Here is a 27,018-nt window from a genome sequence, read left to right as displayed (position 1 = left end):
CTACTAATTCGAATTCGATTCTACTTTTGGGTCTTACTACAAATTTTTCAAGCCACTTAAACCAATTGGCAAATAATTGGTCCAAATATTTCAACATTTTTACAATTTCACTATGTAGTATTATTCTTAAATGCTGGCGCGTTGAAAGTTGAATCATTTCATCTTATCTCACCTCATCTCATGTCGACCTGAAATAATACAAGAAGGTTGTAGCATAACATGACTGAGGATATAGAGTTTACTGATCCTAACGGGAACACAGCACAACCCAGTGAATCGGGTACTGTCATTCCTGAAACCGATAAATCCATAACGGACCACGACATTGCAAGGTACCTCTTACAATACCTACTAGACTGCAGAGGAATCTGCCATGAGAATATGTTATTAGTGGTATTGGACAAACTGCAAAAATATACACAGGATCCTACTTCTCAAGTATGTTCAACGGATAAATTGGTTGAAATCATTAAGGGAATCAATGTGAAATTGAATCCATTGGGCTATAAAATATCAAGGGTTGGTCACGGCATGGGTAAGAACAACGTTAGTTCCATGTTAAAGGACACTGGATTACCAAGCAACAACAGATTTTACGTGTATGTGAATACCGTTACTAGTGAAGAAAGTAAATTAGCCACTAGATTCTCAACGAGAGAAATTGAATTTATCAAATGGTGCGTGGAGAAAATGTGTGTTTCTAGAGATTGTGAAGTAATAATAGATTGTCCCATCATAACAGAAGTAGACCGCATACGAAACGATGTTTCGTGGAATAAGTGCATAACTTATAGTGTCGAGTCATCGGAATTTTTCCAGTACAAAGATTGGAGTCCCATCGAGATTGAATCTTTACTATTTAAATTATGCGGATTAAAATGGTTTGCCAAGGATGAAAATGGCCGTATATCAATGGATCTTAGATGTTCAGTGGAATTAGAAGAGTATCTGATCGCGAACGGTATCTCAACTTGTGAAAACTGCCACAGATTAGCCTTACAAGGTACACGTTGTACATCGTGCTCCAGGTCTTGGCACGTCGATTGTTATCAACATCGCATTACTCACATTGGCAAATATTGTCCCTGTGGTGAATCCATTTTACAAAATGGTATGTATATAGTATGATACTAATTTATCATCAAATATTTACAGGATACGCATTGTGACACGGGATTCAGTCGATCATTTCAATACCTTTTTCTCTAGAAAGTCCTTGGCTTCATTAATCTTTGTGGCTAGATATGGTGATCCACCTTTATCAGGATGATTGGCCAACATAATTCTTCTGTGAACTTCCTTCAGTTTTCTCTTATTCAACTGACTTTCGTTCAAATTTAAAATCTGTAGTGCCTCATTTTGGTTCATCTTGGCGTCAAATCCACCTTTTAGAAATGCTGCTGCTCCTTTCTCACCACGTACTTTGCTAGTTATAGATTTGTAAGCTCCTGCAGCCACATATAAAGCGAAAAACGTTCCAACACCGGTAAGGACAGGGTGCTGACCCATTTTTTCCAGTGCTTGATCGAAATAGAGGTCCATTCCCTGCTTCTGTGATGGTGCCATTGGCTTGGGTGCCTCCAATGCTACATTTTGATCTTCATGGATTCTAGAATTGTCTTGGCCCGGTATAGGCAATTGTGGTGCGCTAAGTCCAGCTAAGTTATCATTTCTACTTGGATCGCTAGCCATTTCGAGATATTTAGAGTCTTCTCTTCCTTTTCTTCTATTGAATTGCTCTTTTTATGTATTTACCATTAGCATCATCATCGCTTTTTTTTTTTTTTTTTTTTTTTTCTTCCAGCTTGCCCATGTTGAAAAATTTTCGAGATATTAGAAGCTCATCTCATCTCATCTCATCTCATCTCATCTCATCGCATAATACAAAAATTCAGTAAGAAAAGAAGGCCAAGTAATTTGATATGAGAATCCATCAGTGCCATTTCTGTTCGTCGCCAGTTTACCCTGGGCATGGTATCATGTTTGTTCGTAACGATGCCAAGGAGTTTAGATTCTGTCGGTCTAAGTGTCATAAGGCCTTCAAGCAGCGTCGTAACCCACGTAAGTTGAAGTGGACCAAGGCATTTAGAAAAGCTGCTGGTAAGGAATTGGCTGTTGATTCCACCCTAACTTTTGCCCAACGTAGAAATGTTCCTGTCAGATACAACAGAGAGCTTGTGGATACGACTTTGAAGGCCATGGAGAAGATCGAAGATATCAGAAAGAAACGTGAAAGAGCCTTCTACAAGAACAGAATGAAGGGCAACGAGGAGCAAGATTTCCTAAGAGACAAACAATTAGTGGAAAACAACCCAGAACTACTAAGGATCAGGGAAGTGGAAATGGCACAGATATTGGCCAAGGAACAAGAGAAGGCAGAAGCAGCAGAGGAAGAAGACGAAGAAGAGGAGGAAGAAGAAGATATGGAAGTGGACGAAGACGAAGAGGAAGAAGAAGAAAAGGAGAAGCAAAAGATTGTCTTGAAGAACAAGAAGAGGAATCAAAAGAAGCTTGCATTTTAATCCAACAACAACTACTACTATTACTAGCGGGTAAAGGGCCATTCTATGTACATTATGCGTATATTATATTTAGAATTTTTTTTAGGTGAGAATTTTATCTCCATGTTCTGACAACTGAGTCAGCGGGTAGCTTTTTAAATATTCCTACAAACCCACCACCGACCACTCTAGCACCGACTTTAGGTCTTACCACCATACTTTCCTTACCAGTCTCTCTAATCACAGTTCTTCTTAAGTCCCATTCGCGCATACCACCACCGCCTGATCCTGGCATTAGTTCCAAGACTCTTGTCATTGACAGCGGGATCCCTACTGTCTTTATCTGGCAGAGACAATCCCACAGCTGAGTAATACTGGGCACAAAGACTATCAGTGGACTTTCAGCTACTAGATTTTGAGCAATGGTCTCCAAATGGTCTTGAGGTGATGGCAGATCGAGAAACGCACCGTTAAGGAACCCACCTGGGCGACCCGCTAAGCGACCAACTACATCACGATAATAAGATGCGGCTGGACCTTGCAACCATTGCGAAGGACCCTGCTCGGACTCTGTCAGAAGGTGGAATTCAACATCTGTCCAGTAGATACCCCTATCATAGTGTTTTAGATTCCTGACACCTGTTGCCAAATGCTTGTCATTTCTGTCAAGAGAATGTAAAATGGAACCTCTTGTAGAATCATTACCGTCGTAATAAGCATTCCCACTGTGAATTTCTTTACAAATTTGCAAGGTTAGTGAACCATGACCCGTACCGCATTCCAAATACTGCTTGGGTGGGGCACATGTGCGTAGACCTTGTGGCAGTTGAGACTTTCTGTTTTCCCATCTGTCATGCAAGAATCGATCATATCTCTCCGATAGGTTCAACCTTTGGAAACTAGCAGGCTTCTCCACATCTATGGATGGTCCCAATTCCATGTCAGGGAAATCCGCATGCACGTCACTAAGCTGCACTATTAATCCTGCATCTAATGGATATATCGGTTGGGCTTCTCTTCTTTTATTAACCACATACTCTTCCAGCGAAGGCCTACAAAGCATATATTGGTGGGAAGTTGACGTTGAGCTAGTAACCAATGACCTATAGGGCTTACCAATGACATCTTCATGCCTTATGGGTCCATTGCCCGTGTTAATCACTTCGCCTGCTTGCAATGGCTTGGAAAGATGGAATTTTTCATTGGGCTTGGATAGCAGTCTTGCCAGTACAGTTTCATACGGTTGAAATGTGTGCTGAAACCTTTTGACCACATGCTTAATCATTATTCTTTGTTTATCCATTATTAGCCTCAGCATTGCAATCACAATTTTTCATTGTGATCAGCAACATCATCTCTTCTCGATGAACTTGAAAGAGCTCTAAACTCATGACCCCAAGATGATTCCCAGAATATTCTCAATCGATTTAATTCCTTGGTAGTAATAGTCTTCAATTCTAATACTTCCCAGCACCTCTCTTCCCCTAATGCATATACTACAAGCCAAACACTTACAGCATCGCCCCTCTGAGGAACACGGTTACCTTGAAGAAACGTAGATTCATAGACGGATGTTCCAATAGTTGCTTTAAGAGTTTTACCCTCATCAGAATATCTAAATTCTGGCAAGTTTCCTAATATTACTTTTGAAGTCCCCTCGAGGTATTCCAATTCTATCAATTGAGCCACGACTCTAAACCTAGAACCGTTCGACGGTAATAATCCTTCAAGTTCATTTAGATCCACGACCAATTGACTCATTAGGGTTACCTTGACTTATGCTAAAAGCTCTAAAGGTTGTCAATTCAATCAAACAGCGAGACCTGGGGCTATAAACATTAACAGTTCTTTTTATCGGTGTGGGTCGCTCACAACAACATGTATCACTTTCGCCCTTAATTGAATTAATCAACGGAACCTTGAACTACAAGTTGCAATCTTAAGAATTATGAAGGTTTTGAAACCAACTGTAACCAATAGAGCATACAAGGGGTATCCAATTGGTATAAAAGAGGAGGATAGTTGGGGTTATGTTATCAACTAATGCTACATAGATAGGACATCACAGAGATCATCACAGAGATCATCACCAATAATCATCAATCATCAATTACTATGGCCACCGAAAAGATTACTTTCTGCTTAAACTGGCAAGCTGCTCCTTACCATATTCCCATTTATTTGGCCCTCACAAAGGGTTATTTCAAGGAACAAGGTCTTGATATTGCAGTTTTGGAGCCATCCAACCCATCTGATGTTACTGAATTGATTGGATCAGGTAAAGTGGACATGGGATTAAAGGCCATGATTCACACCTTGGCAGCCAAGGCTCGTGGTTTCCCAGTTACTTCTGTGGCATCATTGTTAGATGAACCTTTCACTGGTTTATTGTACTTGCCAGACAGCGGTATTACTGAAGATTTCCAATCATTGAGAGGTAAGAAAATTGGATACGTTGGTGAATTTGGTAAGATCCAATTGGACGAACTGACCAAGCACTACGGTATGACCCCTAATGATTACACTGCTGTCAGATGCGGTATGAATGTTGCTAAATACATCATTGAAGGTAAGATCCATGCAGGTATTGGTATTGAATGTATGCAACAAGTGCAATTGGAAGAATTTTTGAAGGAGCAAGGTAGATCTGCATCTGAAGCCAAGATGTTGAGAATTGATAAATTGGCTTGCTTGGGTTGTTGCTGCTTCTGTACTGTTTTGTACATCTGCAACGACGAATTCTTGAAGAAAAACCCTGAAAAGGTCAAGAAATTCTTGAAGGCCATCAAAAAATCTACTGATTACGTTTTGCAAAATCCTGAAGCGGCCTGGAATGAATACATCGATTTCAAACCAGCCTTGAACAATTCTTTGAATTTCAAGCAATTTCAAAGATGTTACGCCTACTTCTCTGAATCTCTTTACAACGTCCACAGAGACTGGAGAAAGGTTACTGGTTACGGTAAAAGATTGGAGATTCTACCACCAGACTACGTTTCCAATTACTCTAACGAATACTTGACCTGGCCGGAACCAGAAGAAGTTTCTGACCCATTGGAAGCTCAGAGATTGATGGGTATTCACCAAACCGCTTGCAGAGAGGAACCAAGCTTCAAGAGACTTGCTTTACCAGCTTGAATTACGTGAAATGTCTTATTTAGATAGCTACGTTTATGTATTGAATGTACTTTTTGCTTATAAGTCCTTTGCAATTTTTTATTTTCTCTGATTTACTGACACATTCATCCCAACTAGGAGTAACTGACACTGGTGTTGACCGTGAAGCCTTCAAAAACCTTTCCGATGTGCAAAACATATAATCGGAAACCAAAAAAAATAATCGCGACAACTGCAGGATTCGAACCTGCGCGGGCAGAGCCCAAAAGATTTCTAATCTTTCGCCTTAACCACTCGGCCAAATTGTCATACAATTTCTTATTATAGAAATGTTTTTAACATGTACCATAAACATATACGAGAAATGTATCTCAGATTCAAGAATATTACATCTTATACAAGCTAAAAAAGAAAAGTCAAAACCATTTAAAGCGGGAAATTACTAGCACCTTTATTCAATTCATCCTCATTAATAGTAAACCCATTACTACTACGTGCCTTGTTGAAAAATTCACTCCAAATGGAGTCCGTAGTGACCTGAGTAACCATATCTATAATTCTTTGCCCATCCTTACCATTTGCTGACCTGTCCCTTTCCACATCAGCACCATCTTCAGCTTCAAGTGAAGGGTAATTTACGTTGGGCAACTGCGGAGAATCATGACTAGAAAACTTACTCCTAGTGGATTCAGGATCCGACTGTAAAGTAACCCTTTCTAATTCGTCAAAAAACTGATCCAGGGGAACGTCGAAGGAATCAGGTTTGATTTTTGGCATATCTAAAGTACCTTCCAAAATATCTACAGGAGATGAGTTGGAAGACATTACCTGCGGGTAACGTGGCGTGCTATTTTCTTCTGTTTTGTTCCCATCGAACCTTAGTTTAATCATTGCCGCCGATAGAACTTTGCAAATATTATAGCAGTTCTTTGCTGCTTCACATGTCCCAATTAACTTTCTCAAGACATAGAGTAGCTTTGAAACATAATTTTCTGCCATCTTTCTGCCATCTCGTATGCCTCTATCCGAATAATAAATGCTGTAAAGATATGTCATAGATGTCATAAACAACATATGAACTGTGACCCATGTATAATTGATCTTTGAGTTATGGCATAGTTTGTAAAAAACGTCGATGGAACCCCTAGTGCTATCATAGACTACATCAAATGCATAGTCATCAAGCGTTAAAATCTTTGGTGACAAACCATATAACATACTCTTGGTGAACCAATAATTTAGGTTGAAAAATTCCGTATTGAATTTACTATTCATCTTCTTGTAGGTTTTTGGAACCTCTTTGCGGAACCAGTTATCTAACGACCTATGCATCTCAAACTTCCATGACTCCAAATTAGAGAAGCTACGAGGCACTTCACCGTTAGGCGCATACAGTACTTGCACGATATTTGCCTGAAGCCTTCTCACTTTAAACATGGCTAAGGCAACGACTTTGGGGCTCGCCATTGAGCTTTTCATCTTGGAATAATCCACAATATCATCATTAGTAGTGGTAATTAGGGCATCATCCAACATACTCGGGTATCTTGCAGTAATGTTTTCCTCTGGGATACCAAAAGGACGTCCAAAATACGAGCATATCTGTCGGTCTAAGGAATAAACACACCAAAACAATCTTCTACGAAGTTCCCTAGTGAATGGATCATAGTTTCGGTTAAGCTTCTCTGCATGTAAACCCAAATCAACAGCTAGCCTCAGTGCAGATCCCATTGTATACCATACACCCGGTACGTTAGGCCTCATCAAGGAGTAAACAGCAACTAGGACAGTTCCTGCTAGGGATTCCAGTCTGTTGGGTGAGAAATTAAGTGCCTTAGAAAATTGAAGAGCTCTCCGTTTAAAGGAAACTACCCTAACAGTATCTGATCGGAGCACCTGAGTCGACTCACCAATAGCAAATACCATGTTTAAGAAAAAATATGGTATCTCGTATTTGTCTGGAAGTGTAATATTTTCCTCTCTATCGTATCTGCGTTTCCAAGAATCATACCACGGTTCTTCATCCTGTACATCTTCACAATCTCTTGGAAGTTTAAAAGAAGTGTTAATCTTCGTATGATCAGACGCTAAGGATACTGATGGGTTCCAAGAACCGTAAATGGGTTCAAAATATTTCTTGAGGAAATATTCACGATGTAGAACTGGCAATTGAGAATTGGAATCAGTAAAATACTGAGAAACGAAACTTTCTGCGATTTCTCTGGGTGGTAACCATAGTGGTTCGAATGCAGATGTAGTTTCTGCATTGGAATAATCCACATATTGGGACTCTCGCTGTTTAATCTCCTCATCAGATTCATCTTCTACAGAATCCGGTCTAAAATTCACAGCTGTAAATACCAATTTAGCGAAGGGAATACCCGATGAGTCCCCCAAATACGAATTGGAGGCATTGTTCTTTATAGATCCAATCGCAGTTATGCTCTTATGAGATTCGTCTAACTCTGCAGATCTCGTCAGTCCAGATTGCGGTGAGATGTGGGAACCACCACCGTTAGATGCTGTTTCCTCATCATCAGCTATACCAACACCTTGCTGCATAGAGGTACCCTTGTTGATCAGATAAGCCGCCAGTAAGTTATCATGCGGTACTTGATGTTCATTTCTCAATCTTTCTTCATATAACTCAATATCACAGGGATTATCTTCACTAGTCATAGGGATATTTCCCTGCACCCTCTCTGGATCTACACCACATTCTCTCAACTTATTCATCATAGCCGTCAATCTATCCTCAAGAAATATCACATAGGACCGGGGCACATCTCTACCTGTTGCGGGATCCAAAGAGACACAAGGTTTATTAGCTCGAGCACATTTCTTGCAACTAGGAAACTCATGATCACACTTAATCTTCTTAGTCCGACACCTTTTGCAAGCTGATATAGATTTTGTTATACCAACAACCACGGATGATGGCCTTTTCCTCGACACCTCTTCTTCACCTTCCACTTGCTTAATCGTCCTCTTCATAATAATGTAACCCTAGCGGTAGATATAAGTAAAATAGTTTATCCTTCCTCAAGCTAACCTACTCATAAGTACCGAAACGACCAGGCAAAAGCTCCTTTTGAAGCTAACAATCAATTCTTTACCTACAATATAATAGTTTTTAAACTTTATTGAAGGTAAATCATCCCATCTCGCGAAGGCCTCTTGACACTTTTGCCAATACTTAATCACTTTTAACCCATTTAAGAACTCATGTGGAGACCTAACTAGATCAATTGAGAATCATGAAGATTGGTATACTTCCTTACCAGTCTCAAGATATTGCTTATGGTCCGTCTGACAACCAGTTGAGGCCCCCATGGCCCATTTTCCAAGAGACCCATGAGATCTCTGATGGACAAGAGAAATTCGAAAAACCTGAAGATATGCCCCTGAACAGACGAAATTTTGTATACAGGCCCTGTGGTGCCAATCCATTTTTCAAAGAACTGGGGTACTGTTGTTCAGAATACCCATTTGCCAAACCTGGGATGAATCTTATGGACAGATCCGATGGTGTATCATTGAATCGAGGCAATAACGAATGTGTTAGTGTATCCAATTCAATGGGGTGGCGTACAGCCAGATGTGATGTTTGCATTAAGGAAGGATTGACCTACTGGGAAGTAGAAGTTGTGCAAGGCGGTACCCCATCAGGATTTGACACTGGTCATTCTTTCCAGAAACGCAAGGATATAATAAATGAGACTCCCCATGTGAGACTGGGTATATCTAAACGTGAGGCATCCCTAGAATCACCTGTTGGATTCGATTCATACGGCTATGCCATCAGAGATACATCTTTAGAGTCAATTCACGAAGGTAAGGTTGCACAATCACTGGGGACACACAGTTTGAAGCCAGGAGATAGACTAGGATTTCTACTGCAGTTACCTAGCTGTCAGACCCAAGTCGACCAAGCTAAAGAGTATACCCAAAGAAGGTTAGATGCACTTGTGCAGAGTACTAAGAACACTTACCAAGACCACGAACAGCCAAAAAAGAGATCAAAGACTACCAATAAAAACTTCCAAATCGCTCTCTTAGCAGATATTGATCATAGTAATGTTGTTAGAGATCACATTGCCATTCGTTACAAAAACCAATTGTTTTTTGAAGCTACAGATTATGTGAAGACTACAAAACCGGAATACTATTCAAGTGATAAAAGAGAAAGGCAAGATTATTACCAATTAGAAGATTCATTTCTTGCCGTCTATTTGAATGGCGAACCCCTAGGCGAAGCTTTTAGAGATTTGAAACCTTTCCTACCACCATTTAGCGAATTACAATACAACGAAAAATTCTACTTTGGTTATTGGAAAAATGGTGTTGATGATCCTGGTCATAATGCAAAGCGTACTGGTATCTTGTTGAGAAACAAGTACGTGAATAATAACAAGCTGGGCTACTACCCAACCATCAGCTGCTTCAATGGAGGGACAGCTCGTATCATTACAACAAAACAAGATTGTAAATATTATGATCAGCTAAACAAGCCAGCAAAATTGTTAGAAGAACTTTTTGACGAACAGATTGCGGAGGATGTCGTCTGGGATATAATAGATGAAATTGAAGAAGAGTTCTCAGACAAAGGCAGTGGTTAAAGACTATCCACTAGCATAATTTCGTATCGTAGGAAAACAACAAAATTAGTTACAGATCCAACCAAAAGCTCTAAAATTCCTCAATTGGGCGCTTAAATTCAAGTTTACCCCCCGGTATTACCATCACTTTGCACGAAGAGTTGATAGGATTTATAAATGGGTAAAGGTGGCAAGGGGAGAGACCGCTTTACAAGGTCGAAGATCTCATGGAAAAGGGCCTTTAGGAAGGTATTTTGTGAGGTCATTGAAACTTTGGATTTAACTTCAAGCATCAAATAATATGACAAGCCATAATGTGGGAGAGTTACCGGGGGGTGAAGCATCTCGTAAACCGCAGTACCGATTGGAGATACTGGTGTCAGACCCTCAGAAGCGCTACGGCGACCAGACATCAACTTCATCATACGTGAGTTATCAGATTTCTACTAAGACTGATAATCCAGCTTATCTCAAAAACCATAAAAGTGACGATGAGATTATCGTGGTTCATCGAAGGTACAGCGACCTATTACTACTTTACAACATTTTACTCAATGATCACCCTACGTGCATTATCCCTCCCTTACCAGATAAGAAAGTATTTCAATACATTGCTGGTGATAGATTCAGCCAAAGCTTTACGCAAAAGAGATGTCACAGTTTACAAAATTTCTTAAGGCGAGTGGCTAATCATCCAGTCTTATCCAATTCGAGTGTTTTAATGGTTTTCCTTGTGAGTAACGACTGGGATGCTTATCGCAAGAGTTTGTCGGGACATTTGCAAACAAATAAAGAGGAGGTGACAGATGCCTTTATGAATGCTTTCAAAACAGTACACAAACAGAGTGACGAATTCGTAGAGATTAAGGAGAAAAGTGATAAATTAGATCATAACGTTGCTAAAATTGATAAGATTTTCCACAGAGTTGTTAAGAAAAATGATAGTATATCTGAAGACTATGCAACATTGGGTGCAAATTTACAAGATTTACAAGAGCTATGCAGTGGTGAAAATGAAGATTTAGCGAAAAAAGCCAAGGTTTTCAACGAGGGTATTACACAACTTTCATATGGGTTCCGTGATTTGAGCAAATACTTAGCATATGAATATATTGTGGATTTAAAGGATTTAGAGCATTATATCGATAGTATGGGCCAACTAATAAAACTGAAGGATCAAAAGCAGATTGATTACGAAGAACTGAGTGAGTATTTAACTAAGTCTGTTAATGAAAAAAACAATTTGATATCTGGTTATGGTGGTTCGAATTTTTTCACTAATAAATTAGAGGAGCTTGCCGGTATCAATCAGGAGGCAGCACGTCGAGAAAAAATAGACAAACTGGAGGGTAAAATCAATTCCTTATCAGGAGAATTAGAATCTGCCAAGAAAATTGCAGATGCATTTGAACAAGAAACGTTGAGAGAAGTGGCGTTGTTCGAAGAGCTAAAAACCAAAGAGTTAAAGGATTCTTTGGGAAGTCTCGCGGACCATCACATAGAGTTTTACCAAAAGATGCTAGACGCTTGGGTTAAAGTCGACGAGAGTTTATAAAGAAAAAGATCACTAAAACAAAAACAATAGCTTAGATAAATATATATAGTGGGTAGGTTTAGAATTACGTATTTTTTTTTTTTTTTTTTTTTTTTTTTGGCTACCGCCTAACCTTTTTGTGCTTAAGCCAAAGCCCAAATTGGTAATGATGCTGCTTTAGCTCCTCCAATATTCCATCCTGACGCTGTTCAATCAATGCCCATTTCACATCTTTGGTCCAATCTGTTTTTTCATCGTAACATGCAATTTTATCGTCACCAAATTCCTGTGCAAATGAATCTCGATCTATATAGTCTTGCCATTGCATTGGTGGAAAATTTTCCTTATCCAAAAGTCTTTCACCTTTGGTCCGTGGCTTTGGTGCTTTCTCATTAGATCTCACATAAAAATACCTTAACAGCATGATAGCCTCTCTTCTCAAGACGCCAGGTATCGATTCATGCTTTCCTCCTAAAGTACAACTATCTTGATTAATGCTTAGCACCGTACCATTCCCACCAAATCTATCGTTTCCAGCGCCAAATATTACTTTTCCAATACCTAATTGCTTCAAAGCGGAAGCACACATTATGCAGGGTTCCACCGTCACGTAGAGTGCTATATCTCCAAAGAAGGGAACGAGTTCATCAGGACTAACGAATTCCCTTATTTGTTCTATACCCATGAATTCAGCATGTGCTACACCGGTTAGCGATCTGTTAGTGTCATTCATTCCGAATGCTACAATTTGATCTGTAGGAATATGAACGAAGATACAAGCCACTGGAGTCTCACCATGATCTAAGGCATACCTTCCAAGACGAAGAGCCGTCTCCATGTGCCGCAAATGAACATTTGCAAGCGCCATGGAGATTTAATCAGATATGTGTATTATTTCCATGAGATGAGATGGAGTGAGATAAGAATAATTTTTCACCGGATCGCACACTTACGTGGCCAATGATGACTGTAAAGCTATTCGAAGAATGAGAATACCATCAGCGGCTAGAAAGAGCAGGGATAGATTTAAAGTACCATTTGGTGCCTGTATTTCTTTCCCGTATTCTTTTTAACACAACTCGAATCACGTGATTCAAAAATGATCTACAATGATCTACAATGATCTACGGTCTATTGTATTTGATCGGTTGTAAGAAGAAATAAGAGAAGACTTCCAGAAATCAACCAAAATCCAAAATAATTTGATCATACTAATACAAGAAGAGCTTAAAAAATTGTTATTTGTTTAAAAGGCGTAACCAATTTGGTTATCGCCAAAGGGAGATACCACTTCCATATCTGAATTAAGTGCTTCTTCCTTTTTGAAAAGTCCTAGTTGTCTTCCAAGACTTTTCCAGACATTAGTCTCAGCGGCCGTGGTGCATTCCTGAGTATTCTCTTCGAGAGTTTTTGCTGCGATGGTGGTGTCGTCATTTGCCGTCTTACTAAACCACCCCAGAACGTTTGACTTGGAAGAAAGTTTATTCTCGAAATCTCCACCTTCAATCACTTGTGCTAGCTCACCAGAACCAAGCTTACTTGGTTGTTTATCAAAGGATTCGATAAAAAATGATTCAGTAGAGGTAGACTCCTTGGGTGATATACAGTCCCAAAATTCCTCCTCTGATTTTGCCTCACTTTGTGATTCGATTGGTGAATATGTCCCGCATGCTTCGATTAATGGCCCCGACTCTAATTTGGGGAAGGCTGGTGAAGCAGCTTCAAATTGTTCATAAACTCCTGCGATTTTTGAAGTTGTCTCCTTTTTAATATCCTCTCCCGAGCTGCTGTCTTGTAGGGGCTGAGAGTTGTGGTTGTGGATATTTCGATCTTCAGGATCCACTACTGTACTTTGTGAAATATTTTGGACATACTCCTCTGTATCTTGAGCTCCGTGATGAATCTCACCTTCAACATTTTTATTGGAAAATGGTTCTTGATCAGAAGTAGAAATCCTTGAATGCATGACTGAGGTAGCATGTTGCTCAAACAACCTAGTTTGGGCAGAACTGGCGGCCTCCAATGCACAAATTCCCATCCATTCTCTGGCATGAGAACTGACAGTTCCCAAATGAACAGCCTTTACAGTCGCTAAAGCACCAGCTTGAATGGACTTTCTGGAACGAGAGCGAACCGTACCCATTTGGGCAGTTGCAGTTGCACCAACCTTTGCTGCTGCTCTCGCATTATTACGGATAGTTGCCATGCGAGCCGCCTCAGCGGCAACAGCACAAGCTCTATTACGGTTTTCATAGATGTAACCCAAATCTACTTCGTCTCGAACTTCGTTCAACCACTTTCTAAAATGATGCCTCTTGGCAGGTCTCTCTGTCAAATCCTTCGAAGAGTTAGTCATTTCATCATTTCTACTTCTTTTATTACGCCAAAATCTGACCTTATGATGCTCGACTTGAGAGACTTTGGGACAGTTAGCATTAGCCAATTCATTGGAGGCCAGAATAATTGCGTCTATGGAGGCAAATTGGGCAAATGCTGCAGCTTCAGCACTATAGGCAATAAACTCATTTTGTTCCAAAGTTGATTCCAAACAATCTTCCTGACATGTAGCACTGTCATTGTCGTTTTGTAAAGAAGGAGAAAGATCGATTATTAACCCTGCTCCATCACTGCTCTGCAAACGGTCGAAACCTTTTGAATTCAACCTTTTACTCTTGGCAGCTACTCGAAATGATTTACCAATGTCATGATAATAATACGACGTCCAAGCTTCAGACGATATCCCAGTATCACCAGCGACTGATTTACCACTACGAAAACCATAATAAATAAGAACAGTTCCTTTACTTGTCATATTGTTTGTAATATTATTAGATAAAATTAATCTTAGCTAGTGATGAAGTCAAAAATTTAGAACTTGAGATGCTTGGTAGTTATTGGTGCGAACAGTGAGGATTGTAAAATTGAAACAATGTGAAAATTACTAGACCCTAATTTATAACAACTCACTGACACAAACTCTTTACCACGAAATCGCGGCAAAAATGTTTTATTATTATCCTGTTGGGACGAGCTCTGACGCTCTAAGGAAAACCTTAGGGTTTCAAACACTTAAACACACAGGCAAGGGAAAGTACGTTGTACAACAGAGTTCTCAGCAATTTATCACTACAAAGCATCACTCTCTTCGATCTGTATCTATAACAGCAGTAGCTATACTAGTGACCGCGTTACCCATTACGTATTTCATTCCTTTATCATTTTTCACCCGCGCCAGGTTACGCTGACACCACAAAAAACAAACAAAAACGACAGCACAAACTGGCGCCCCAGCGTAACTTCAGTAAATAGGGATATTCGCTATAGTAATACGTACATCAGCGTCAATCACTCGAGATTAATACGGCAAATTAAACAAATCTTGCCAAGAAGAATTGGCAATTTGCGCATATCTAAGGAATTCTTTCAATTTTTTTGTTTTTTAAAAAAATAGCTGAGGTAATGATAGAATCCGTACGATCAGACCACGCTATTCTCTTACCGCCGACGTATCAACTACTTATTCAGTAATATTCTTACTTTCATTCCGGTGCCTGTATAATCCTTTCCATTATGCTTAGCTGTCATTTTCTTCCGGATTCCACGCGCTTCTTTCTTTTCGGTGACTGCCAACGTGTTATTTTATCCAACACGCGTTTAAGAAACCACAGTGTTCAATTAACCATTAAACATATAAAAGGAAATAACCTTTTGAGAATACACATTTGTTCCCTTCTGTGCATTTGTTTACCAAGTTTTAACATAAGAAGAAGTATTCTACAATGCTTTCAAACAGGTGGCTGGCTCCATTAGCCGTTATTCTGTATACGCTTTTCCTAGTGGTTTTGCCTCTTGGACCACGTACAAACTCAGTTTTAGTTAGAGGTGAAGAGGAGAGCTATGGTACCGTCATTGGTATCGATTTAGGTACGACTTATTCATGTGTTGCTGTTATGAAAAATGGTAAGACCGAAATTCTAGCTAATGAACAAGGTAATCGTATTACACCTTCCTACGTTGCATTCACAGATGAAGAAAGATTGATTGGTGATGCTGCTAAAAACCAAGTAGCTGCTAATCCAAAGAACACAGTGTTTGATATCAAGCGTTTGATCGGTTTGCGTTACAGTGACAAATCTGTTCAACGTGATGTTAAACACTTGCCATACGATATTGTTGACAACAAGGGTAAACCTGGTGTTAGAGTTACCGTTAAGGGAGAAGAAAGAGTCTTCACACCGGAAGAAATTTCAGGTATGGTTCTAAGTAAGATGAAGCAGATTGCCGAAGATTATTTGGGCAAGAAGGTTACACATGCTGTGGTTACGGTCCCAGCATATTTCAACGATGCTCAAAGACAAGCCACTAAGGATGCAGGTACTATTGCAGGTTTGAACGTTTTGAGAATTGTGAATGAACCTACAGCTGCCGCCATCGCTTACGGTTTGGACAAATCGAGTGACGAACACCAAATCATCGTTTATGATCTTGGTGGTGGTACTTTTGATGTTTCCCTATTGTCTATTGAAAACGGTGTTTTCGAAGTGCAAGCTACCGCTGGTGATACCCATCTAGGTGGTGAAGATTTCGATTACAAGATTGTGCGTCAATTGATCAAACAATTCAAGAAGAAGCACGGTATTGATGTTTCTGATAACAATAAGGCATTGGCTAAGTTAAAGAGAGAAGCTGAAAAGGCTAAGCGTGCACTTTCATCTCAAATGTCCACTCGTATTGAAATTGACTCATTTGTTGATGGTATTGACTTGAGTGAAACTTTGACTAGAGCTAAGTTTGAAGAATTGAACTTGGATCTTTTCAAGAAGACTTTGAAACCAGTTGAAAAGGTCTTGGAAGATGCCGGTTTGGGCAAGAAGGATATCGACGATATTGTTCTTGTTGGTGGTTCTACTAGAATTCCTAAGGTCCAACAATTGTTGGAATCTTTCTTTGACGGTAAGAAGACTTCAAAGGGTATTAACCCAGATGAAGCTGTCGCCTTTGGTGCTGCAGTGCAAGCAGGTGTTCTTTCTGGTGAAGAAGGTGTTGAAGACATTGTGTTATTGGATGTTAACGCCCTAACCTTGGGTATTGAAACCAGTGGTGGTGTTATGACTCCATTGATCAAGAGAAACACTGCTATTCCAACAAAGAAATCTCAAATCTTCTCTACTGCAGTAGACAACCAACCAACTGTTATGATTCAAGTTTATGAAGGTGAAAGAGCTATGGCAAAGGATAACAACTTGTTGGGTAAATTCGAATTGACTGGTATTCCACCAGCTCCAAGAGGTATTCCACAAATTGAAGTTACATTTGCTCTAGATGCCAATGGTATTCTAAAGGTTTCTGCCACTGATAAAGGTACTGGTAAGATGGAAACTATCACCATCACCAACGATAAGGGTAGATTGACTCCAGATGAAATCGAAAAGATGGTGGAGGACGCCGAAAAATTCGCATCTGAAGATGCTGCTGTTAAGAAGAAGATTGAAGCTAGAAACAAGGTAGAAAACTACGCACACTCTTTGAAAAACCAAGTTAATGGTGATTTGGGTGAAAAATTAGAAGAAAAAGATAGAGAAACTCTATTAGATGCTGCTTCTGATGTGCTAGAATGGTTAGAAGATAATTTCGATTCTGCTATGGCTGAAGATTTCGAAGAGAAATTCAACTCATTGTCCAAGGCAGCTTACCCAATTACATCTAAGCTTTACGGTGGCGCTGGTGAAGGTGCATCACCAGATGATGAAGAAGACGAAGAAGATGACGACGGAGATTACTTCGAACACGACGAATTGTAAGCTCTTTAGCATTTGTACATAAGAATTAAAGTTAAGTAGTAGTTCCTATTTTAGCTATTCATGAAAACGAGGTCGTATTGTGAATCCAACGATGATATAATATCACCAGGACGTAGTTGTACATAATGGGATGACGGTATTTCATCTCCATTTAACGTAGTACTATTCGATGATTCTAAGTCCATCAGATACGCTTTCAACTGACCGTTTTGTTGACGAAATTGAATTACACAATGCTGCTTGGAGCATGTATCCTCTTCAATCGGTATATCTGCTACTACGGTTTCACCAGAAGCTCTGCCGACTATATAACTACTTTTTTCCATCAATTCAAACTCTTGTACCAGTGAATCATCTCGATAAACCATCAATTTGTAAAGAGGCCGCTGTCCTATAGAAGTCTTGGCGTAGAAGGTATTGGGTTCACATGCATCGGCAGGCTCTACATGTTTTAACAAAACACCTTCTTTATTGTTAGATTCCAGCTCTAACAATCCTGAAGGTCTAAAATCGGGCAAGACAGTGGGCCTGAACCTCTTCTGAGGTATCGCAGTATTCTTCATCGGATTTTCTGTTTAGCGATTTCATGTCAGCATGTTTTCTTTTTTTTTCATTTTTTCACCAAACTTAAGTGAAAAATTTCAACAAGCTCATCGCATGCTAATAGATCACTAAGTATAGCAGAATAGAGCCTTATAGAAGTCTTAAAATGCCTAGAAAGCAGCATCTAACGACCAGTCAGCGTAAGCAAATACGTAAGAGGGAAGATCAGTATATCGAAGAGCTTCACACTAAAACGCAAGAGTTTAACAACCCCAAAGCAACTTATTTCCAGGATTTACCACTAAGTAATGCAGTTCTTCGAGGATTAAAAGATGCCTCCTACGTTAAATTGACAGATATTCAAAGAGATTCCATACCTGTATCTTTGAAGGGAAACGATGTGCTAGGTGCGGCCAAAACAGGTTCAGGTAAGACCCTAGCATTCTTAATACCTGTATTGGAAAAGTTGTATCGTGAGAGATGGACTGAATATGATGGTGTCGGTGCGTTGATTATTTCACCAACAAGAGAATTAGCTATGCAAATCTATGAAGTATTGATTAAAATTGGTACCCATTGTTCATTTTCTGCAGGTCTAGTTATTGGTGGTAAAGACGTCAAATTTGAAGCTGAAAGAATTTCCAAAATTAACATTTTAATAGGTACACCAGGTAGACTATTACAGCATTTGGATCAGTCTGTGGGACTTAACATTGATAATTTACAAATGTTAGTTCTTGATGAAGCTGATAGATGTCTTGATATGGGGTTTAAAAAGACTTTGGACGCTATTGTAAGTAATTTACCGCCTATTAGACAAACCCTGCTTTTCTCTGCAACACAATCACAATCATTGAACGATTTGGCAAGATTATCACTAACGGACTATAAGACCGTAGGTACACCGGCTAACGTCAGCGGTTCACAACCCGAAACCCCAGAAACTTTGCAACAGCACTACATCGTTGTGGAACTAGCAGATAAGTTGGATACGCTCTTCAGTTTCATAAAAACTCATTTGAAATGTAAGATGATCGTATTTTTTTCAAGTTCCAAACAAGTACATTTTGTCTATGAAACTTTTAGGAAATTACAACCTGGTATATCTTTGATGCACCTTCACGGTAGACAGAAACAAAGGGCACGTACGGAAACATTGGACAAATTCAGCAGAGCTCAGCAAGTGTGTCTAATCGCTACAGATGTGGTTTCAAGAGGTATTGACTTCCCGGCAGTTGATTGGGTTGTGCAAGTGGATTGTCCGGAAAATGTCGATACTTACATCCATAGAGTCGGTAGATCTGCAAGATACGGTAAACAAGGTAAATCTTTGATCATGTTAACACCGCAAGAAAATGAACCATTCCTACAAAGGTTAAAGGGTAGAAGGATCGAACCCAACATGCTAAATATTAAGCAATCAAAGAAAAAATCTATTAAACCTCAATTACAATCATTATTGTTCAAGGATCCTGAATTGAAATATTTGGGTCAAAAGGCATTCATATCATACGTTAGATCCATCTACATTCAAAAGGATCACGAAGTTTTCAAATTTGATCAGTTACCGACGGAAGAATTTGCCCAATCGTTAGGATTACCAGGTGCACCAAAAATTAAGCTCAGAGGAATGGGTGCCATCGAACGTTCTAAAGACTTGAAAAATGCTCCTAGACAACTACTAAAATTGAATAAAGCCGATGAAAATGGTGAATTCGAAGATAAACCAAAGGAAGCTAGAACAAAATTCGACAAAATGTTCGAACGTAAGAATCAAACTGTTTTAAGTGAGCATTATCTGAACATTACTAAATCCCAAGCTCAGGCAGATGAAGATGATGGTGACTTCATATCATTGAAACGTGGTGATCATCAATTAAAGGAAGAAGATCTGCCGCCCTTGATTGCACCTCAATCTAAGAGAGCTGTTAGGAAAGCATTATCTAAAAAGGCTTCTCTAGCGTCAAAGGGTAATGCATCGAAGATGGTATTTGATGAGGACGGCCAAGCACACCCAGTTTACGAATTAGAAGACGAAGAACAATTCCATGAAAAAGGTGATGCAATGAGTCAAAAGCAGGAATTTTTGACTAAGGAGGCAGAAATCATGGCTCAAAAGGATGTAGAGGATAAGCAATTGGCTAAGGAGAAAAGACAAGAAAAGAAGAGAAAGCAACTAGAGGCTCTAAGACGTGAAATGGAAGAAAATGAAAGCTACTACAGCGAAGATGAAGAACCAACAGTACTACTGGGAACAGGAAACCTCAGCGACGATATGGATGAGCATTCAGAAGGTGAAGATAAAGAAGAAGAAAATGAATCACAAGAACAAGATGAACAGGAATCGGACTTCGAGGAACCACCAAGGAAGAAACATGCCGCTCACAGAGAACAAAAACAAGATGACGGACTGTTGGAAGTGGAAGAACCAGAGACACTAGAAGACTTGGAATCCTTGACATCGAGATTGATCAACCAATAGAATTCTAAATATGATAGTATAAATAGCATTATAGATCTTAGCATCCAGCTCGTAGCGCGTGATCAAATTTACATAGTAGTCAAATATTTCACCAAGATGACGATGAGATGAGATGAGATGAGCAACTAATGAAGGTTGAAAATAGCGGTTCATATAGCAGCCTCTTTGATTTTTGGGACTGCCAAATTAGTGTTTAATCAACCATGTCAACTAAATTTGACACACAGCTGCTTCTTTCCCGGCCGTACTTGACTAAGAGAGAACTCACAAGGCTTCAAAGAGACTCCATAACCGATCGACGTACTTATAACCAGAAGAAATTAGCTGTTATTAAGTTTATGAGTGAAATATGTTTACAATTGAATTTTCCACGTAGAACGTTAGAAACCGCCATATATTTTTACCAGAGATATCACGTCTTCAACAGATTTGAGACTGAATTATGCTATACAGTGGCTACTAGCAGTCTTCTATTAAGTTGTAAGCAAGTGGAAACTATTAAGAAAGTAAATGAACTCTGCAGTGTTTCGTTGAGGTTAAGAAATGTGCCTAAACCAAGTTCTGAAATGTTAGATAATTTTAAGAAAGGTGTATTCCAAATTGAACTTCGAATATTAGAATCTTGTTCATTTGACTACAGAACAAACAATTTTCTTCACATTGATGAATGCGTAGTTAAGTTTGGCAAAACTTTTAATTTAGACTATCAGGTGTGTCTACTGGCATGGGTCATAGGATATGATGTTTTAAAATTGGACACTCTTTTAACGATTCCCCAACATACGATTGCATTAGCTGTATTGAAGATTGCCTATCAAATTTTAACACCTGGATCAGATTGGTTTCAATTGGTAGCCAGACGTAATTTGGAAACAGATAAATACTCGTTGAACGAGGCCTATTTCGACATTTTAAATTTCTACATCAATTCATTTGATATATGTGATCTCAAAAATAATATACCCCCAGGTATAAGTTATTTTGGATTGGAAAAGTTTATTGAATTAAAGAAAAATGCAGGCCCTGAATTTGGTCTTCACGATTTTAATGAAAAAGATATTGAAATGGATCCATATTTCACTTCACATCGTGATTATTCAGTACGAGAAAGAAGATATGTGCTTTCACCTAAACTAGTTCAAGATGAAATCAAAACTAATTCATCTAATACCGTTGGTGGTAGAGTATGATGATATATGAAACTTTCTCATTTCCTATGTAATAGATGTAAATATCTATTCTTTCTCATGGGATCTGCTTCAATTAGTTGTGCCAAATATTCGTGAGAGTGTGGTGTAAATTGGACTTTTAAATTTCTTTGAACATCTTCAAGTACAATCAAGACCTTCAAACACCAGTTGTTCTGTTTGCCTGAAAATTGTAAATCATCTTCATTAATAGCCAAGATGTTCTCTTGCAATTCCTGTAATTTTTGGATCAATTCATCACGCCCTAATGCATCAATAACTATATGGTTTTTAACAAACCATTCAATGTAAAACCAAACCGATTGGTCCTCTGCATCTGTATAAATAGCATTGGTGATGTAAGTAAATTCATCTTGTATAAATTTCTTCTTATCCTTAATCTCGTCTTTCTCAAACATTTTTGGGATTAGTGTTGCTTTTTGATGCCAAGCTGAATAATTAGAAATGTTTTTATTAGTATTATCAATTGCATATTGCAATTCTTCCCCATCTCTGCTTTGACCAGTCCTCCCTTCAATTTCAGCTACAAGAATTCTCCTATAATGCCAACCGTGAAAATTTCTTGGATCCATCTGTAATAATTTACTGACTATAGCTAATTCCCTTAGCCATATTTTAACCGATTTATCTATATGGTTTTCTAGAGTCCATTTTCTGTGATTCCAAATCCAATATACCTTAGGATAATCTTTCAATAATGCCATACTAAATGCCAATTCGTCTTCCCAGAACTCGTGTTTCAATTCAGGCGATAAGTGTTCTATAATATCCCTTCTATAGTTCCATCCTGCATTGTACTCTGGATTTATCCTCAGTAGTTGGGTTGTTTCTTTGAAGACTTCCATATTGTACGTTTTAGAGTCTCTAGAATCCAGTAGTTTATCCACTAACCCCCTATACTGAGTAATTCTCTTACGATCCTGTTCTTTCTTCTGCTTCAACAGTTCTTGGGTCCATTGCTTCCTTTTAACACCATGCTACGAAATTGACAGTTAGTAAGATTATTCAAACACTAGAGCACCAAATTCCAACTGGAATCACCACATACCATCTTGAAAAGAATCCTTCTTTGATTCCTTTTATCGGCCAGTAGTTTCCTTTGTATACATCTTTCGAACAAGACGTTTAAAGTTGATCCATCTTTGAATAAAACTGATCAAAGCCATAACAACCACAAGAATTAAGCGTACATGTCAAATTCCATCTCATTGAGAGGATCTACTAGAACTATTACTGAATTCTTCGAGTATAGTATCAATTCAATTCTTTATCAAAGAGGTGTCTACCCACAAGAGGACTTCACAACGATAAGGAAATATGGATTAACCTTACTCAAAACTCATGATGAAGAGCTAAAGGCATATATAAGAAGAATACTGGCTCAGGTACACAAATGGCTAGTTGGTGGTAAATGTAATAAACTGGTTTTATGCATTGTTGACAAAGATGAGGGTGATAAAGTGGAAGAATGGTCTTTTGATGTAGTACAATTCAGCAAACTGGATCAGAACCAAGTGGAATTGCCTCAAGAGGTCGATGATAATGAGACTCAGAACCAGATAAGATCTCTCATAAGGCAGATTACCGCCAGTGTAACATTTCTCCCGGAACTTAACAATGAGGGCAACTATACTTTTAACGTATTAGCGTACACAGATGCTAATGCCAAAGTCCCATTGGAATGGAGTGATTCTGATAATAAGCCAATTAATAACGGTGAAACCGTTCAATTTAAATCATTTCGCACCAATGATCACCAAGTCGGAGCTCAAGTTAGTTACAGGTATTAATTTGCATTATGTAGAAGTAAGGCTGAATTATATTTTGTTTAATTCAGCCACCTATGTCGAAGAATCTATTACTAGTCATCAAATTTTTAACATTCGCCAGAGGTGACGTTGGAGTACCTTGAGGTGATTGCTGCTGTTGCTGTTGATGTGATTCTGGACCGTCCGAAGGGGGTGTTTGGTATTGATATGCCCTTGGATTAGTATGAACTCGAATTTTGGAAGGATTTCTTGGAGTAGGTTTTACTTCCAGTTCTTCTTTCACAAATTTAGACCATGTTGGATCTTGAATTCTTAATAGGTTATATTCGAATTGAGTAAGTAATTTGGTGTTCCATTTAAAAATGAATAAATCTTTGTTACCATCATTACTACCATGTGAATCACGATCCATATCAAAGGCACTCCAATGTTGTTTCCATAGGTTAAAATCCCATGGGATACCTTTCAGTGACAGCAAATATGCCCATACTACACTACTGGTATTATAATCTGTCAATTTCTGGTATGCCTCATGATAATCATCCACTGAACTTAATGGCGCCACTAAAATCTTGATAAATTGTAAAAGTTGAGACAAATTTGTGTCTATGTGTTTCTTAACTCTTTTGAATGCCGTCGTTTGAGCACTGTTGGCTTCATCAGAAACACTTCCAGGTAAGCTATAGAGAATTTCTTTGAGCAACTCTGTGTCTAGCAAAAGTTGTTCCCCAATGCTGACAACTTTTATAGGGTCAAATTTTCTAGTACTTGTAGAAGTAGCGAATGGAGGCATAGGCTGTAAGAGTCGAATGATGTAACCGCTAAATTCCTGGGTCACTTGATCGATCACCTTATCCAGAAAATTCCAACTGTAAACGTCTCTGTTAAATTGTGAAAGAATTAGCTGTAAAGTAGATTTTCTACCAGGAGACGGATCAAAACACAATATTTCTTTCAAAGTCGTCATGTACCTACTGTAATTTTCAACAACAACTCTTGCCCAATCTAAATTATTAAATTCTCTTGCCACGAATGCTAAATCCACAGAGAGAACACGATTCAAAAGAATCGAATTACCCTTTGCTGAAAGACCATCATAAGTATCTCTAACCATAGCAAAACTTTGTTCAATCTTTACAGGATCCGGACTCAGTTCTGCTAATTTCTCCTCCAATTGACCAATAGTTACGGAGCAGTAATCTGCAGTATTAATCATAGTCACCGTATATTTTATGGTTTCTTCCTTATTTTGCATTTCTTCTGAGTCAGGCAGTATCAGCGGTTGTAAAATTTTATTGGAATATGCGATTAACCATTTAGTGAAAAAATTCGCTAATGACACTAAGATCCCATTGTTTGAATTATTTTCAATTAATTCAAAGGTCTGAGTCAGAACTGAACGGTAAGTTCTAAACAAATCAGCACTTGATGGTATGATTAAAGAATCGCCTAAATTCGAGCCTAGATCCCCACCACTCATGTAGGAAAGAAACTTTTCATTCATCATTTTATCCTGATGGGAAACCCATAATGACAAATATGATTCAAAATGTTGAGATAATTTTGTCTCACGAAGTTTATTGGAAAACCTAACATCGATGTATTTCTCGAAATCTAATGTTTCTTGTAGTGCCCCCATGAAAAGGTCAATAGATGCATCTTTGCCTTGAAACTCCTTTTTCAAGAGAATCTCTAAATCTTTGGCTGTCATCTTGAAGAAAGTTGAAGTTAATCTTAGCGGCATTTCCCATTCTGCCAAAAAATAACGTGCAAATTTTGAATTAAAATTGTTAAGAACTTTCTTGAAGAAGATGTACCTTCTAGAAAGATTCTCCAGAGAGCCTGCTTCGTCGTCAACCCTAAATATTTCACCAATTTCATTCAACAGTTTTTTCAAACAAGTATCAATAATTTGAGCTTTACCGCTTGAATCCGAATCTAAAATATCACAGGCACCTTCTCTAAGTTCAGCTTCAATGGCTTCACTTTCTGCAACTTTCCCACTCAGTACCCTAGAATAACTATGTTTAATTTTTTCAAAAGTATCAGCCCTCAAACGTGAAATGGACGCCAGTAATTTGTTTATTTCATCAACAGACTTATAAGGTTTGAAAGTATTTTCTGCTAAAGAACACATCATCTTATATGATGAAGCCATTTCTTTATATGCACTCCTGCCAATCAATTCTTTACAGTGGAAATAACTATCAGTCAAAATCTGAAGATTTTGAAATAACGTCATGCACTGAGTTAAATTACGTTTGGCATTATCTAAATGTGAGATCCCCTCTGTAAGTTGCGAAATCGTAGATTGGGTACCAGATGCAAAATTCTTAGTCTCTTCAATTTCTCGGAAGACCTTACCAAAGTCGAATCGACGTTCATCTGAACTTCTCCCTACCTTGTCACTTTCTTCTTGTCCTTCACTTTCTTTTATCTCATCCGCCAGTTGTAATTTGTAACGCCTAGTGGCACATATCAATCGATCAATATCATTAAGGGATTCCTTAGCTGATAAAATAGTAGTAATGTCCTCAAACGGGTTATAATCAACAGAATTAGATATCATTTGAATTCTGACTTTGAGCTTCGTAAAATCTAATTAATAAACAATTGCGAAAAGACACTTCGCTACAAATGCAATCCACCTCAATTAGAAACAATTAGAACCCCGATGGAGGCTTCATGTGCTATTGAGCTGACAATTATCGGAGTATGATTAAGTTGTTTTCTTTCTATCAGTCATATTGAAGTTTACCGCCTTAATTAAGAAAAAAATATGTTGAACTGAAAAAAAGAGACAAGATGCTACTGACGGGATTCGAATGGAGGACAATGGGAATAAATTGATAATAGAGGAGGGAAGAGAACATACAATGCAGTTAAATCGATTCTACAGGTAACCTGGAACCAGGGGCAGTTCTCTAGAGTACGTGGATGAGGAAAGGCCGAGTGTATATGAGAAAGAACAAGATATGCAATTTCAATCATAAAGTAGACAAGAAAATAGACTTATCCAAAATAAAATTACTATTATAATTTGAGTGATAGTCTTTAAACGCCAGAATGTTGGCTTCAACTCTTGAAGTTTTACTCATTATTTCGTTCCCAATATTTATTGGGCTATTCAACAAAAAATATGCTCCACGGGAGGTTCGAACTCTCGACCTTCAGATTATGAGACTGACGCTCTTCCGACTGAGCTAGTGAAGCATACGAAGGTTAATAACACATTATCTGGGAGGAGTATACAATGACAAAAAAGACCATGTGACAGACAATCACGCAGTGCAACGCTAGTTAATACTGATACTGATAATCAATTGCCACTGGTATCATCCCTCTCAGGCTTTCCAATTCGTTCTTGATCATTAAATTACGTTTTCTTTATTATGGTGGCAAACTTTTTTTTAACTTCGCTATGATGAAAAAAAAAGTTGAAAAATCTTGAATTGAACTAATAAA

The 27,018-nt window shown here is 38.6% G+C and overlaps 18 protein-coding genes and 2 non-coding genes across 20 annotated transcripts; 9 read left to right on the top strand and 11 right to left on the bottom strand.

Moving 5' to 3' along the window:
* Positions 1 to 219: 219 nt before the first annotated feature.
* On the top strand, positions 220 to 1,128 carry NSE1 (Smc5-Smc6 complex subunit NSE1; the record flags this gene model as incomplete). Its single annotated transcript, XM_002494805.1, has 1 exon — positions 220 to 1,128. One exon carries the CDS (start codon positions 220 to 222, stop codon positions 1,126 to 1,128), a length of 909 nt encoding a protein of 302 aa, XP_002494850.1.
* Positions 1,129 to 1,185: 57 nt separating this feature from the next.
* PAM18 (Pam18p) lies at positions 1,186 to 1,692 on the bottom strand (the record flags this gene model as incomplete). Its single annotated transcript, XM_002494804.1, has 1 exon — positions 1,186 to 1,692. The coding sequence occupies one exon, from the start codon at positions 1,690 to 1,692 to the stop codon at positions 1,186 to 1,188; it is 507 nt and encodes a 168-aa protein (XP_002494849.1).
* A 230-nt stretch (positions 1,693 to 1,922) lies between these two features.
* Positions 1,923 to 2,522, top strand: RLP24 (ATPase-activating ribosome biosynthesis protein; the record flags this gene model as incomplete). Its single annotated transcript, XM_002494803.1, has 1 exon — positions 1,923 to 2,522. One exon carries the CDS (start codon positions 1,923 to 1,925, stop codon positions 2,520 to 2,522), a length of 600 nt encoding a protein of 199 aa, XP_002494848.1.
* Positions 2,523 to 2,616: 94 nt separating this feature from the next.
* On the bottom strand, positions 2,617 to 3,819 carry ZYRO0A11044g (uncharacterized protein; the record flags this gene model as incomplete). The annotated part of the gene is made up of 1 exon (XM_002494802.1): positions 2,617 to 3,819. One exon carries the CDS (start codon positions 3,817 to 3,819, stop codon positions 2,617 to 2,619), a length of 1,203 nt encoding a protein of 400 aa, XP_002494847.1.
* Positions 3,820 to 3,824: 5 nt separating this feature from the next.
* Positions 3,825 to 4,262, bottom strand: ZYRO0A11022g (uncharacterized protein; the record flags this gene model as incomplete). Its single annotated transcript, XM_002494801.1, has 1 exon — positions 3,825 to 4,262. One exon carries the CDS (start codon positions 4,260 to 4,262, stop codon positions 3,825 to 3,827), a length of 438 nt encoding a protein of 145 aa, XP_002494846.1.
* Positions 4,263 to 4,616: 354 nt separating this feature from the next.
* ZYRO0A11000g (NMT1/THI5 family protein) lies at positions 4,617 to 5,639 on the top strand (the record flags this gene model as incomplete). The annotated part of the gene is made up of 1 exon (XM_002494800.1): positions 4,617 to 5,639. The coding sequence occupies one exon, from the start codon at positions 4,617 to 4,619 to the stop codon at positions 5,637 to 5,639; it is 1,023 nt and encodes a 340-aa protein (XP_002494845.1).
* Positions 5,640 to 5,844: 205 nt separating this feature from the next.
* ZYRO0A10978r lies at positions 5,845 to 5,926 on the bottom strand. The gene has a single exon. It is a non-coding gene; the product is annotated as a tRNA-Ser (tRNA).
* A 118-nt stretch (positions 5,927 to 6,044) lies between these two features.
* Positions 6,045 to 8,612, bottom strand: PPR1 (Ppr1p; the record flags this gene model as incomplete). The annotated part of the gene is made up of 1 exon (XM_002494799.1): positions 6,045 to 8,612. One exon carries the CDS (start codon positions 8,610 to 8,612, stop codon positions 6,045 to 6,047), a length of 2,568 nt encoding a protein of 855 aa, XP_002494844.1.
* A 263-nt stretch (positions 8,613 to 8,875) lies between these two features.
* BRE2 (Bre2p) lies at positions 8,876 to 10,237 on the top strand (the record flags this gene model as incomplete). Its single annotated transcript, XM_002494798.1, has 1 exon — positions 8,876 to 10,237. The coding sequence occupies one exon, from the start codon at positions 8,876 to 8,878 to the stop codon at positions 10,235 to 10,237; it is 1,362 nt and encodes a 453-aa protein (XP_002494843.1).
* A 280-nt stretch (positions 10,238 to 10,517) lies between these two features.
* Positions 10,518 to 11,771, top strand: SNX4 (Snx4p; the record flags this gene model as incomplete). Its single annotated transcript, XM_002494797.1, has 1 exon — positions 10,518 to 11,771. The coding sequence occupies one exon, from the start codon at positions 10,518 to 10,520 to the stop codon at positions 11,769 to 11,771; it is 1,254 nt and encodes a 417-aa protein (XP_002494842.1).
* Positions 11,772 to 11,871: 100 nt separating this feature from the next.
* TAD2 (tRNA(adenine34) deaminase) lies at positions 11,872 to 12,618 on the bottom strand (the record flags this gene model as incomplete). The annotated part of the gene is made up of 1 exon (XM_002494796.1): positions 11,872 to 12,618. The coding sequence occupies one exon, from the start codon at positions 12,616 to 12,618 to the stop codon at positions 11,872 to 11,874; it is 747 nt and encodes a 248-aa protein (XP_002494841.1).
* Positions 12,619 to 12,996: 378 nt separating this feature from the next.
* On the bottom strand, positions 12,997 to 14,562 carry ZYRO0A10868g (uncharacterized protein; the record flags this gene model as incomplete). The annotated part of the gene is made up of 1 exon (XM_002494795.1): positions 12,997 to 14,562. The coding sequence occupies one exon, from the start codon at positions 14,560 to 14,562 to the stop codon at positions 12,997 to 12,999; it is 1,566 nt and encodes a 521-aa protein (XP_002494840.1).
* A 967-nt stretch (positions 14,563 to 15,529) lies between these two features.
* KAR2 (Hsp70 family ATPase KAR2) lies at positions 15,530 to 17,551 on the top strand (the record flags this gene model as incomplete). Its single annotated transcript, XM_002494794.1, has 1 exon — positions 15,530 to 17,551. The coding sequence occupies one exon, from the start codon at positions 15,530 to 15,532 to the stop codon at positions 17,549 to 17,551; it is 2,022 nt and encodes a 673-aa protein (XP_002494839.1).
* Positions 17,552 to 17,601: 50 nt separating this feature from the next.
* PML1 (Pml1p) lies at positions 17,602 to 18,114 on the bottom strand (the record flags this gene model as incomplete). Its single annotated transcript, XM_002494793.1, has 1 exon — positions 17,602 to 18,114. The coding sequence occupies one exon, from the start codon at positions 18,112 to 18,114 to the stop codon at positions 17,602 to 17,604; it is 513 nt and encodes a 170-aa protein (XP_002494838.1).
* A 146-nt stretch (positions 18,115 to 18,260) lies between these two features.
* On the top strand, positions 18,261 to 20,576 carry HCA4 (RNA-dependent ATPase HCA4; the record flags this gene model as incomplete). The annotated part of the gene is made up of 1 exon (XM_002494792.1): positions 18,261 to 20,576. One exon carries the CDS (start codon positions 18,261 to 18,263, stop codon positions 20,574 to 20,576), a length of 2,316 nt encoding a protein of 771 aa, XP_002494837.1.
* Positions 20,577 to 20,779: 203 nt separating this feature from the next.
* Positions 20,780 to 21,766, top strand: CTK2 (Ctk2p; the record flags this gene model as incomplete). Its single annotated transcript, XM_002494791.1, has 1 exon — positions 20,780 to 21,766. The coding sequence occupies one exon, from the start codon at positions 20,780 to 20,782 to the stop codon at positions 21,764 to 21,766; it is 987 nt and encodes a 328-aa protein (XP_002494836.1).
* A 17-nt stretch (positions 21,767 to 21,783) lies between these two features.
* On the bottom strand, positions 21,784 to 22,835 carry BET4 (Rab geranylgeranyltransferase BET4; the record flags this gene model as incomplete). Its single annotated transcript, XM_002494790.1, has 2 exons — positions 21,784 to 22,761; positions 22,833 to 22,835. The coding sequence occupies 2 exons, from the start codon at positions 22,833 to 22,835 to the stop codon at positions 21,784 to 21,786; spliced, it is 981 nt and encodes a 326-aa protein (XP_002494835.1).
* A 139-nt stretch (positions 22,836 to 22,974) lies between these two features.
* MAD2 (spindle checkpoint protein MAD2) lies at positions 22,975 to 23,574 on the top strand (the record flags this gene model as incomplete). Its single annotated transcript, XM_002494789.1, has 1 exon — positions 22,975 to 23,574. The coding sequence occupies one exon, from the start codon at positions 22,975 to 22,977 to the stop codon at positions 23,572 to 23,574; it is 600 nt and encodes a 199-aa protein (XP_002494834.1).
* Positions 23,575 to 23,617: 43 nt separating this feature from the next.
* On the bottom strand, positions 23,618 to 26,122 carry VPS53 (Vps53p; the record flags this gene model as incomplete). Its single annotated transcript, XM_002494788.1, has 1 exon — positions 23,618 to 26,122. The coding sequence occupies one exon, from the start codon at positions 26,120 to 26,122 to the stop codon at positions 23,618 to 23,620; it is 2,505 nt and encodes an 834-aa protein (XP_002494833.1).
* Positions 26,123 to 26,693: 571 nt separating this feature from the next.
* ZYRO0A10692r lies at positions 26,694 to 26,766 on the bottom strand. The gene has a single exon. It is a non-coding gene; the product is annotated as a tRNA-Met (tRNA).
* Between the last annotated feature and the right edge of the window lie 252 nt (positions 26,767 to 27,018).

The sequence above is a fragment of the Zygosaccharomyces rouxii genome (genome assembly GCF_000026365.1).
Source record: "Zygosaccharomyces rouxii strain CBS732 chromosome A complete sequence".
Classification (NCBI taxonomy): Eukaryota; Fungi; Ascomycota; class Saccharomycetes; order Saccharomycetales; family Saccharomycetaceae; genus Zygosaccharomyces; species Zygosaccharomyces rouxii.
The sequence above is the reverse complement of the archived record's forward strand: the minus strand, read 5'-3'. Positions and strand labels throughout refer to the sequence as shown.